Raw genomic sequence first — 13,720 nt, forward strand, 5'->3', positions numbered from 1 at the left:
GCGCACTCCATCTTGACCTAAGTTTGCCCGGGAAAAGCTTCAAGCGGAAGTTGAATAGGAGGACTTTTTGGCCTTTGACGAATTCCTTCTTGACAATTTGAGCATCGTGCCAAGCCTTAGTCCGCGCCTTATACATGCTTGCGCTATCGTAGGCATTCATCCTCAACTCCTCTAACTCATGTAGCTCTAAAAGCCTTTGCTCACCCGCACTATGGAGATCAAAGTTGATTTGCTTGATTGCCCAATGCGTTCGATGCTCCATCTCCACGGGCAAATGACAATTTTTCCCATAGACAAGCTTGTAGGGAGTGGTCCCTATTGGAGTTTTGAAGGCGGTCCTATAAGCCCATAGTGAATCAATAAGTTTGGAGGACCAATCCTTCCTTGTCCTAGCAACCGTCTTCTCCAAAATCACCTTGAGCTCTCTATTGGTGACCTCCTCTTGACCACTCGTTTGAGGGTGGTACGCAAGCCTGCGCTTGTGAGACACCCCATATTTATCAAGTAGTCGAACGAAGGTGTGGTGCTTGAAATGCGATCCCCCATCACTAATTATTGCTCTTGGAACACCAAATCTCGGGAAGATCACTTTTTTGAAAAGATTGACCACCACCTTAGAGTCATTCGTTGGAGAAGCCACGGCCTCCGCCCACTTAGACACATAGTCAACGGCGACCAAAATATACTTGTTCCCATGTGAAGAAATGAAAGGGCCAATGAAGTCTATAGCCCACACATCAAAAACTTCAAGCTCAAGGATGGGGTTTTGCGGCATTTCATCCCTTCTAGAAATATTCCCCATCCGTTGACATCTATCACAAGTTTTGACAAATATCCACGCATCCTTGAATAGAGAAGGCCAAAAGAGCATAGATTGAAGGACCTTTGAGGCGGTCTTTTGAGCACTCATATGCCCACCACAAGGAGAAGAGTGGCACATATGGAGAACACTTTGAACCTCGTCATTGGGGACGCATCTCCTCAACAAACCATCGACCCCCCTTTCAATAGAATGGGATCATCCCAAATGTATCTCTTGGCCTCGTGCTTGAGTTTTCGACGTTGTTGCGAAGTGAAATCCGGCGGTATGGCACTACAAGCTAAGTAATTCACAATATCCGCATACCAAGGCTCCGATTTCACTTCAAGGACATAAAGCACATCATCTCTTAGAGCGTCCTCTAGTGGCAAGCCATCATCTTCAAACCTTGCACCGCCTAACCTTGAGAGGTGATCCGCCACCAAATTCTCGGCTTCCTTCTTGTCTCTCATCTCATAATCGAAGTCTTGGAGGACTAAAACCCATCTCAACAGCCTTGGTTTAGCTTCCTTCTTCCCTATCAAATATTTGAGAGCCGAGTGGTCGGTATACACAATTGTCTTAGAACCAATGAGGTAGGTTCTAAACTTCTCGAATGAATGGATAACTGCTAGGAACTCCTTCTCGGTAGTTGTGTAGTTTCGTTGGGCATCATTGAGAGTTTTAGACAAATAATGTATGACATGAAGTTTCCCATTCTTTCGTTGTCCAAGAACCGATCCAATGGCCTCGTCGCTTGCATCGCACATGAGCTCAAATGAAAGAGACCAATCCGGACCTTGGACAACAGGAGCGGTGCAAAGGGCTTCTTTCAACCTACAAAAGGACTTATGACAAGCATCATCAAACACAAACTCCTTATCTTGTTGCAATAGGGATGTGAGAGGCTTAGCGATCATTGAAAAATCTTTAATAAAGCGCCGATAGAGCCCGGCATGGCCAAGAAAAGACCTCACTTCCCTCACGTTGGTGGGGGGAGGAAGTTTTTCGATGACCTCAACCTTAGCTCTATCAACCTCAATGCCGGCATGGGAAATTTTGTGCCCAAGAACAATCCCACTTTCAACCATAAAGTGGAACTTTTCCTAATTCAACACGAGGTTAGCCCTCTCACACCTTTCTAAGCAACAAGATAAATTAGATAGACAATCTTCACAGGTGGCTCCTCCAACGGAGAAGTCATCCATGAAGACTTCTATCTCATCCTCAATCATATCACTAAAAATGGACATCATGCAACGTTGGAATGTTGCGGGGGCATTACAAAGCCCGAAAGGCATCCTACGATACGCATAAGTACCGTAGGGGCATGTGAAAGTCGTCTTCTCTTGATCCTTAAGGTCAATTGGGATTTGGAAAAATCCCGAGTAACCATCAAGGAAACAATAGAAGGAATTCTTTGTAAGCCTTTCCAACATTTGATCAATGAACGGTAGTGGGAAATGATCTTTGCATGTACTTGTGTTAAGTTGGCAATAGTCAATACACATGCGCCAACCGGTAACAAGTCTAGTGGGTACTAGTTGATCATGATCATTTTTCACTACCGTCATGCCCCCTTTCTTAGGCACAACTTGCACGAGAGATACCCAATCACTATAAGCAATTGGGTAAATAATTCCTGCATCAAGTAGCTTAGCCACTTCCTTCCGCACAACCTCTTGCATGGAAGGGTTAAGCTTTCTTTGCCTTTGCCTGACGGGTTTGGCATCTCCCTCTAGATCAATTTTGTGCATACATAAAGATGGACTTATACCCTTGATATCATCAATGGTATAACCCAAAGCCTTTTTGTGTTTTCTCAAAACATTGATCAAGAGGGAGGTTTGCTCCTCCGTTAGGTTAGAATTTACAATCACGGGGAAAGACTCATTGGGACCAAGAAATGCATACCTCAAGCCCAAAGGTAGAGGTTTCAAGTCTACCTTTGGTGCTCCCTTACCATTGGGGCTCTCTTCTCTTTCTTCAACTTGAAAGAGGTCATGAATGTAAGGAGCCTCTTCTTCCATGCTCGCGCCCTTGCACTCCTTCTTGCTTTCCTCAAGCAAATCCTCATAGAATTGTATGTCTTCTTTGTGAGTACCTATCTTTGATTCATTCAACAACACACTTTCAAGGGGATCATTAGTAGCATGCAAGTGGGAGCGAGAAAATTCATCAAGAACCGTATTAAGAATATCTACCCTAAAGCATTCACCACTTGAGGAGGGTTCAAATCAAACTCAATAAAATCATTGTCAATTTTCAAGGATATCTTCCCCTCCTTCACATCGATGATAGCTCTAGAAGTGGCTAGAAATGGCCTACCAAAAATTATAGGAATCCTCTCATCCTCATCCATCTCTAGTACATAGAAATCCACGAGGAATGTGAACTTTCCTACCCTAAGGGGAATGTCCTCAACTTTGCCCATAGGGAACTTAACGGAACAGTCCGCTAGTTGGAGAGTAATGTTAGTGAGAGAGAGGGTTCCTACACTAAGCTTTTGGTAGACGGAATAGGGCATGAGACTCACACTTGCTCCTAAGTCACACAAGGCTTTATCAAATTCAATGCCATTGATAGAACAAGGGATGGAAAAGTTACCCGGATCTTTCAATTTGGTAGGTAGTTTGTTGGAAAGAATTGCACTACAATTGGCGGTTAAACTCACCGTCTCACACTCCCTTCTCCCACTCAAAAGATCTTTCAAAAATTTGGAATAGTGGGGAATTTGCTTCATAGCATCAACAAAAGGGACGGAGATATGCAAACTCTTAATGACTTCCAAAAACTTCCCAAATTGGGCATCAAGTTTAGCTCTCACAAATCGTTGTGGAAAGGGTAGCTTCTCCTCTCTAGGTTGGCGATTTAGGGGCAAGGGGGTGGCTTCTTTTTCCTTGAGCACCTCAACATGTTTTTCCTTTTCAACACTCAATGGCTCATTAGGTTTTTCATTCTCATTCTCTAACTCCACCTCTTCTTGGGGTTCTTCCTCAATTAAAGGGTCACTCCCTACTACCTTCCCACTCCTTGTTGTCACGGCATACAAAGGTTTTGGGTTGACTCCTTGACTTGGGATGTGAGAAGAAGAAGGAAAAGAAGAAGAAGGGGATGAATTAGATGCAAGTTGAGCAATTTGAGTCTCAAGCATTTTCATATGAGCATTGGTTCGTTTTTGAGCCTCTTCATGTTTCTTTTGAGCCTCCTCACACATTTTTAAAAGAGCATCTAATTTAGCCATCACGGGATCTATTGGAGGGGCTTCAAGTTGAAGAGGTTGTTGAGGTGGAGGAAGTTGGGGTTGATGGAAACCCGGAGGCCTATTAGTTTGGGCATAGTTAGAAACAAATTGGCCCCGATTGCCTCCGGTGCCTTGGTTAAGAACATTGCCTTGTTGATTATTTCCCATGTTACCTTGGTCACCAAAATTTTTTATTTTGATGGTCATGGTATCGGGAATTAGGTTGTTGGTTTTGATTACCATATCCTCTTTGGTTAGAGTAGCCTCTTCCATTGAAATTGGAAGGGCCTCCCCCACCATGGTATTGGTTATCATAACCACCACCATTTTGGTTCCAACCACGGTTTCCACCTTGATTCCAATTCCCCATTTGATTGGATTTTGGCCTCAAGTTTCCTACATTTCCCATTCTAGGAGCAAAATTCATAGCATTGACATTTTCCATATTACTATCATGTTCATGGGAAGGGGGTTGAACTTGACAAGGGAATAAACGCGTCGTCAATTGTCTATCCCTAGATCAAATACAATTTATACAACCTAAACAAACCTAATACGAGTATAAGGCAAGCATAGGGGTCGAACCACAGAGGACGGTAAACACCACCAAATGATATTGACAATTAAGCTAGTCCGGAATAGGGGATAAATAAACTAAAGTTTGAAAATGCTAAAACAAGAAATAAAACATTAAGGCACCAAGGGAAATGGGTGGGTGAAGATGTCACTTGATCATGCAATAACACGGAAGCAAAGCAATGGTAAACTAAGCATGCATGAATATCAAAGTAAAGGGTCCAATCTAGTCGCCTTCTGGGGTCAATTGGCTTCTCCTAACATAGCCTCTATGTTTCCACATTAGAACCATATACTAGGAGGTACTATTAAATAACAATCGATAGTAATGAATCTCAACTAAGTCAACTTCCGTTACTTGTTAGTAAAGACTCATCTTTGATCAACTAACAATGTACACTTGCAAGAAAGACCAAAGAATATCAAGCATGCAAAGACTTTAATCACCATTAACATAACCCCAACATTAAAAGCATGAACAATTAGCAACTACACCATCCCCACACCCTTGGCTAGATGACTACTCACAAATCATGTTGAAAACAATATCAATCATCAAATCAATAAGCATCAACATGATTAATAAGCAAAGAAGAAAAATAAAAGCAAATAAACAAAATAAAAAACAAAGGTAAAGAGAAAGAGTAAGAAATTGCTCATTAATTGAAGATGAAGGTCTACAAAGGATTGAACAAGCTCCTTCTTCAAAATCCAAGTTCATTAATGAAGAAAACCTCACTTTCTCTCTCTACCAATGAAGACTAACCCTAACCTAACCTAAAACTAAAACTAATTAGAGAGAAGAATATATAGTTATTGAATGTTCTTCTAATTACCCCAAAATTGAGTATTTATACTAAGCTAATAAAACTAGGAAAAATAGAAAAATAAAAGAAGGAAATAAAATAAAGAAAGAAAAGGAAATACAAAGAAATTAAAAGAGAAAAGAAAACAAAAGAGAAAAGAAATAAGAAAAGGAAAAGAAATAAAAATAAAAGAAAAAGAAAAATAAAACCAAAATCCCCCAAAACATTAGCTACCCCGATTCCCCTTTTCTTCCAAATTCATGGCTGCTCTATCATCATCAATCATCAGCAAGCAATCATCTTAATCACCACCGCTCATCATCATTGAAAATCGGCATCAAACAAACACCACCGTTCGATCCTCATTAAAAGCCATGTGCATAGCTCGTGAAGCGGTTCGGTCGAACCATGGGTTGGTGCGGCCGAACTACGGGGTTGGTTCGGTCGAACCATGGGTATGTTCGACCACTCCTCTTCGAATAACAAAACCCCCAAAGTCTCTGACTCTAAGTTCGGCCGAAAATCTCAATGGGTTTGCTCGAACTTGATTGATTTTCAATTTATTCTGATTTTTTCTGTAATTGATGCTGGTGGGAGATTTGTTGCTTAATTGGTGGTTGTTTTGTTGTTATTGTGGCTGGTGGTTTGCGGGGTAAAGCAGGGGCTGTTGCGTGGTGATTGCGGTTAATTGCGGGTTGGTGGTGGTTGATTGGTGGCAGCAGGGGAGTTCTGATTGGTGGTGTTGGTGTTGTGAGGGTGAGTGGAATTGATGGTTGATGGTGGTTGTTGTTGCTGATTGGTGGTGGGTACGGAGGTGATTAAGGGAGGCAGCAGCTATGAGGGGTGTTGTGGTGCTTGCGGGGTTGCAGGCTGGTTGTGTGTGGTGTTTGGTTGTGGTCGTGTGAGGTGGTGAGAGTAGGGGGTAGCTGCTGTTTTGTGTGGTGGTGTTGCGGGGTTGCAGACTGTGGTTGGGTGGTGTATTGGTTGCGGCAGCTGTGAGGGGTGTGGCTGGTCCAGGGAGCTGTTGTGATGTGTGGTGGCGCTGCTGTAGTGTGGTCAGGTTGTGTTGTTGGTTGTGTTGGCTGAGGGAGGCATCAGGGGAAAGGTTGGTGTGGTGGAGGTTAAGAAAGAGATGGGGTGAAGAATAGGAGGCAGCATCTAAAGGCAGCACAGCACAGTTTGCTTGGCTCAAAATTTGTGCCTCGAACCTCGGACTTAGAACTTGATTTGAACATGGAAATCGAGCGTCAACCCGAACACACCTACAACCAAAAACCAAACATGAGGGGAGAAATGGGACAAAGAATAAAATAAAATAAAATGAAAATAAACAAAGGACGAAATAAAACAAAACCACGACAAATAAAATAAAATAAATAAAATAGAAATAAATAAAATAAAATAGAAAATAAGAGACATAAAACTAAACTAATAAAAATAAAACAAAAACTATACAAGCAAATAAAGTAAAATAAAATACGAAAATAAACTAAAGCTAATAAAATAAAGAAAATAAACTAAAACGCTCCAAAACTACCAAATAAACAAGAAACTTTATTAAAGAGAAAACAAGAGAAAGAAAGTGAAAATAAGATAAAATAAACACGAAAATGACGCTATAACTACTCCCTAAGAGTGACATAAATGTCACTCATCAAATTCCCCCAAGCTAAACCTTTGCTCGTCCTCGAGCAAAGCTAAGGCAAAAGAGAACAAGATGGAATTATTAAAGGCAAAAGAAACAAAATAGAAACAAAGAGAAAGAATGTACACTAACTCACTGTCGTAGGAATCACGGATGCATTTAGCGTATGCATCAAGCCCTTTAAACCCCTATGTCGCCAAAGAGGACGAGTAAGCTATCGTGAGGGTTTCCTAAGAGGTTTAACCCACAACTCTTGGCAACACATAACATTGAAGGCAAAGGTGAAATCAAGAAAACTCGAGTTTTGATATTTCAAACCAAACACAAACAATAGGCTAAATGCACAAGAATACAATCCTTTCTAGACATTAAAGGTAGCCAAGCAAAAGAATAGCTAAGGTTGATGCACACATAAAGCATGCAAAGGGTAGAGAACTTAGAGGGACTTACACTCCTCCTTATCTCCAACCAAACTTCCGCATCCTCACTAGTTTTGCTTCCACTTTTAAGGTTATAACTCGAGATTCCTCGAAGGAATCGGAAGAAATAAGCAATAAAAAACATTTAGGCTACCCGACATCTTGGCATTGATAGCTCGCTCAATAGGCTTGGCTTGATTACCCTCCATCGGTAGTAACTGAACCTTACTAAGGTCAAAAGGTCTTAAAAGGGTTGAAACGTTTAGGCTAGGGTAAAGGGTGTGGAAATAAATTTGGAAATTGGTGGTAAACTTAGAAGTGAAGCAAGGTTGATCATTCCTCAATTCAAACTCAATAAACTACCAACTTTCAAATAAAAAATTCTAGCAACTCCTCCCCCAAGCTTATTCTTTTTCAACCAAACAACAAATATTTTTGTATTTTCTCAATATTTTCTTCTTTTTTTTTCATTTCTTTTTATTCTTTGCTCTCGCCTCTTTTAACTTTGAGCGGCTTTTTCTTTCATTTCCTTTATTTTCTTCTCATTTACTCAAACCATTCAACATAACAAAAATAATCACAAGTACCAAAATTTGAGTTTTTCACTTCTTTTTCATTATTTTTCTCACTTTCATTGACAAAAAATACAAATCAAGTCCCAAGAATGCTTCACAAAAACTAATAAAGGTGAAAATAAAGCAAAGGTCCATTGGTTTGTAATGTGGTTATGCCAAAGAAGGGAAAATGGCTCAAATTGGGTTATTAAATGGGCAAATGCAAAAGAAAAATATAAGAATAGAAAATAATAAAACAAAACAAAAATCCTAATTGCCTTCGTCTTCCCCTAGGTTGGTTCGGTCTCGATATTGGGTAGATTAAGCCAAATTCTCGATATAAGCTAGCAATGCCAAGGATCCAAACGCCACACATGCAAGAAATGTAGAAGGCTAGAACAAAATAGACACATCCTCACAAAAATGACGGTAGTGGAGTAGCAAAAATCACCTTTAAAGCTTCAACTAGCTAGAGAGCGACAACCATCTTACCACAAACCAAGTGAGCTAAGGTCTCATAGCCCTTAAGTTCTACTACCTTGGCAATGTTATATGTGTGAACCAACCTCGACATTCAAGTGCACGAAAAACCTCTAACAACTAGCAAAGAGGGTATTCTAGGTGCTAAAGCCCAATTATGTCCAAGTTTAAAACAAAACATTTTGAAACTTGCCTTGAATGCCATGGAAAGACGCTATACACACAAATATTCAGAAAACCAACAATACTCAAGAATGCATATACAATTGTGCAAGATAAAAGCATGATCAATCAAAGCTACAAATACCAAAAGTCAACTCAATAAGGCGCTCATGGCCATCCAAACATAGAAAACCAATCTCAGTAATAGACTTTGGCAAGTATGAGAGAAATAAATCAAGCAATCATGAGACTATGGATTAAGAAACCACCAAGAGATATAGATAACCCCCCCAAGCTAGCGAATATCTACTCCCCCAAGCTAGAATGGAGCATTGTCCTCAATGCTCAAATTAAAGGCACAAAGGGTGGGTGGGAGGGGAAGGAAGAAAACTCATTCACACAACAATTCATAATCATACAATCCAAATGCAATTCAGAAAGCGAATCCAAGATGAGGGAAGAAGGAAAGAGTAAACCAAATGTTAGGTGGGTGTTGAAACCCGCAATTGAGCACATTGTCCACAATTTCATCTAATTCCTCGTCTTTGTTGCTTTTCCAAATGCAAGCAATCATTGGTGTGCTTCTTCTCAAGGAGCTCAATCCAAAATCCTTGCACATGAGTATATGCATCGAGTACCTATACACATAGACAAGAGAGTAAACAAAATTGAGAAACACAAAAGAAAGAAAAAGAAAGCAATAAAACACGGGTTACTTCCCGCAAAGGCTTGCTTAACGTCCAAGCATGACCAATCTAGTAAATAACCCGACAAAGAACGCAATAGCTTGTCATATGCACCGGCAAACATATCAAGAAATAGAGCATACGCGATGCTCATATGACAAGCAAACATAAAGTACAAGGAGACTTTATGCTTGAGAGAAGGGAGAAAAGAAAAAGTAAAAGAATCAAAAGAAAAAACAAGAAAATAAGAAGAAAAAGTAGAAGAAGAAAAAGAAAAATCCTCACAAAAATCTTTTTGGTTGGCATTATAACTCTTTTCCTCATCAACAATGAAAGAGTTAGGGGCTTCGGAAGCATGAATAGGAAGAGGACGCCTAAGAGGTTCTTTAAGAAAAGAAGGGAGGAACAAAGGATAGTAGGAGATATGGTTAAACCTTTGGGAAAAAGGTGTATGAGAAAGGCAAAAAGGGGTAGCTAATCCCTCATCACAAGATCTCACATCACTAATGAGGGAATGAAAATCAATCATGGAATCCTCAAATGAAGAACCCTCATGTTCTACATCTCCCTCAAGCTCAAAAAATCCAAATGATTCAATCTCAACCTCCTATTCACAACCTTGAACAACATCTCCCTTAAATTTCTCAAGGCCTACCATCTCAAAATCAAGAGTGAATGGGGGCAAATTTCTCTCAAACTCGTCTCTTTCTAATGAATCTTTATCAATGAACTCACTCATAAGGTTATGGGCTACCGTTTGAAACTCAAGAAATATTTGGTCCATAATCTCAAATGAGTCCAAATCATCATGAATAGACGAGTCAAAAGCTTGCTCATTGGAATCATATAGGGGACTATGGGGCACACCTTTAGAATTCATGCAAAAATCGAATGCAATATGAGAAAGAGCATGCACTTCATCATCATTAGAATGTACCTCATTACATTGAGCTATAGAGGGAGGGGAATTGAAATCATGCATTACATGGTTACTATGGGGAGCATCAAGCACATCATGGGAATTCATATTAAATAAATCATGACAATTAGCATCAACATTAAAGGCATGAGAATTGTTTGGGGGTATTTTATGTCCTTCGGGAGAGTTACAATTTCCTAGCAGACTTCCTTCTTACGCCTGTACCTGCACAAGTAACGGAGACTCCGGATGGGGGTGGGAGTTCCGCCTCCGAAGATTAAGTTAGTATCTTTTCGAAGTGGAATAAGAACAATAAAAGCTTCTCGGTTCGAGAGCGTTTCAGTAGGTTTAGGCTTTGTTTGTTTTTTGTGTGGTTGCAATTAATGTGTGTTTTTCATAAATGAGGTCTACCCTTACTATTTATAGTAAGGGAGAACTGTACCTCAATTAGGGTATAAGGGACACGTGTCAAGCCTTTGCAGACCGTTGAAAGATTGACACGTGTCAAGCCTTTATTGGGCCACGTGTCTTAGGGTATTTTCACCCTAAACATCTGCCCCTCACAGGTGAGATGTGGCAAACTCACGTGTCATCTGTGACAGACGTAGGGTGCATGGGATAAGTGACGGTTCGTCTGCTTCCCCCCTCTTTTTTTTTTTTTTTTTTTTTTTTTTTTTGAATTTCAAATTTTCGTGCAGAAGGTGACTGTTCGCCTTCTGCCTCTTTCTATAAGTAGGGTGGCTACCTCTTTCCTCCGCACTTTTTATTTTCAAAAATTTCCTGAGAAGAAGCTCTGATACCGGCTGCTTCTTTCAAGACTTTCGAGCATCCGGTTTTCGCAAGAACTTGACATCTGCCTTCCGGCTGAGTGCGGATTTAGTAAGGTACCGTCTGCTTTCTCCCTCTTTTTGCCCCTAGATTAAGGACCTCGCTCGGCATTTTGCCGCCTGGGTATATTTTGTCCAAAATTTCTGAATTACCCCTACCTCATCCGGGATTTCCCGTGTGAGGTTTTTGAAATATTTCCCTAGTTGTAAAATGCCCTCATTCGTCATTTTGCTGCATGGGGCTGGCTTGGGACAAGTCCAAAAATCCCCCTCATCCGGCGTTTTGCCGTCTGGGATGTTTAATATACTCCCATCCGGCATTGTGCCGCATGGGACCCCTTTGAGCCAACTTTGTTTTTATTCAGACTAGTCATAAGTAACCCCATCCATCCTTTAGCCGTATGGGGGTGGTTTGATCAACCTTTGCTTTCAAACATCTTTCAAATTGCCCCCATCCGGCATTTAACCGTATGGGGGTAGTTTGAGCAGCCTTGGTTTTTTCTCAAACATCATTCAAATTGCCCCCATCCGGCATTTAACCGTATGGGGGTCGTTTGAGCAGCCCTGGCTTTTTCTCAAACGTTGTTTAAATTGCCCCCATCCGGCATCTAACCGTATGGGGGTTGTTTGAGCAGCCTTTAGCTTTTTCTCAAACATACAAATAGCCCCCATCCGGCTTTTACCCGTATGGGGGTCGTTTGAGCTTCCTTGGCTCAAACTTTGTTTCAAATTGCCCCCATCCGGCTTTTAACCGTATGGGGGTCGTTTGAGCAGCCTTGGCTTTTTCTCAAACGTTGTTTAAATTGCCCCCATCCGGCGTCTAACCGTATGGGGGTTGTTTGAGCAGCCTTTAGCTTTTTCTCATACAAATAGCCCCCATCCGGCTTTTACCCGTATGGGGGTCGTTTGAGATTCCTTGGCTCAAACTTTGTTTCAAATTGCCCCCATCCGGCTTTTAACCGTATGGGGGTCGTTTGAGCAGCCTTGGCTTTTTCTCAAACGTTGTTTAAATTGCCCCCATCCGGCGTCTAACCGTATGGGGGTTGTTTGAGCAGCCTTTAGCTTTTTCTCAAACATACAAATAGCCCCCATCCGGCTTTTACCCGTATGGGGGTCGTTTGAGATTCCTTGGCTCAAACTTTGTTTCAAATTGCCCCCATCCGGCTTTTAACCGTATGGGGGTCGTTTGAGCAGCCTTGGCTTTTTCTTAAACGTTGTTTAAATTGCCCCCATCCGGCGTCTAACCGTATGGGGGTCGTTTGAGCAGCCTTGGCTCAAAACTGTTTCAAATTGCCCCCATCCGGCATTTAACCGTATGGGGGTCATTTGAGCAGCCTTGGCTCAAACATTGTTTCAAATTTCCCCCATTCGGCTTTCAACCGTATGGGGGTCGCTTGAGCAATTTCCAGCCCATCTCTGCTAACCCTCATCCGGGACTCCACCGCTTGGGGGGCTTTTAAATGAGCTTCCAATTAAACATGTCTGATCTATTTTTCTTTATTTCAGCTTCAAACACATTCGGAGATTTCCGCCTGTGTAGGTTTCAAGCCACCATCTCAGCAAATTCCAACCTCCAAAGGTACCGTCTGCACCCTTTTTCAATTCTTTTTGTTAATTTTCCGGTTGCATAGATAGGATATGGACCCTTCAATTATACACTCGGCAAAGCCTACGACTGCTGTCAGGCGGTCACCAGGCACGGCTGAGTCTAGGACTGGGACTGCCGTCTGGGGGTATTTGGGCGAACCTTCACCTACCTCGAATCCGACCGTCTCTGTTCATGTGCAGGACAGAATGGCTCGGATAAGATGGACGGCAGTTGACCCGGATTACAAGTCTGACGACGCAGCCGAAGATCCGGCTGGTCCCAGAAACGAGGACCAGACGGCAGGACCGTCTGGTGAAATTCTTTTGGAAGAAACCCTAGGGACTCGTCAAGATTCCCCGAGTGGTCCGAGCACACCGGGTGACAGCATATTAGAAGACTCTGATTCTAATGCTGAAGGATCCGGCGATGAATTTGCTGGAGAAGGGTCTGGGTCCGAATCTGAAGCCCCTTCACAGGAGGCTGAGCCTATTGTTGAGGAGGCCTACAAATGGCCGGCTAAGGGGGATCCGACTGACATGACCATGTCTGCAAGAGACGTGGTCACCCTTACTGCAACCCTTCCTGCCTTTCTTTTTAAAAGGAAACCAGTTGGGAAGGACTGGGAAATAAGAGTCCCGCCTGTTAATGCAGCCGTCGTATGGACGGACGACTTGGACCATGTCGATGAATTTTTCGGCTGTTATGAGGCGGCATTCAAAGCAGGCCTCCGGTTCCCCCTTCACCCCTGCATCAAGGACATATTGCTGGGGTATGACTTGGGCGTATGGCAATTGACTCCTAACTCTTGGGTCAATATTTTGGGGTACATTGCCGCATGTGAGCTGCAGGAGGTGAACCCCAGTTGGGAGGCTTTTGCACACATGCATTACCTCAGCCGGGCTCCGGGTGGGTGGAATGCCTGGTACACCCTTACCACCAACCAAGAATACATGATGACTTTGGAGAAGCCATCAAAGTGGACCAACTGGAAGAGCAAATTTTATGTCGTCTCTTC

At 42.1% G+C, this 13,720-nt stretch overlaps 1 protein-coding gene across 1 annotated transcript; it reads right to left on the minus strand.

The window, feature by feature from the left end:
* Positions 1–2,999: 2,999 nt before the first annotated feature.
* LOC110735344 lies at positions 3,000–4,370 on the minus strand. The gene has a single exon (XM_021915518.1). It carries the CDS (start codon positions 4,368–4,370, stop codon positions 3,000–3,002), a length of 1,371 nt encoding a protein of 456 aa, XP_021771210.1.
* Between the last annotated feature and the right edge of the window lie 9,350 nt (positions 4,371–13,720).

The sequence above is a fragment of the Chenopodium quinoa genome, unplaced genomic scaffold, assembly GCF_001683475.1.
Source record: "Chenopodium quinoa cultivar QQ74 unplaced genomic scaffold, ASM168347v1, whole genome shotgun sequence".
Taxonomy (NCBI): Eukaryota; Viridiplantae; Streptophyta; class Magnoliopsida; order Caryophyllales; family Amaranthaceae; genus Chenopodium; species Chenopodium quinoa.

What these genes read in the sequence shown, in the direction of transcription:
- LOC110735344 (XM_021915518.1), bottom strand. Translation starts at nt 4,370, where the DNA reads ATGGTGGTGGTTATGATAACCAATACCATGGTGGGGGAGGCCCTTCCA.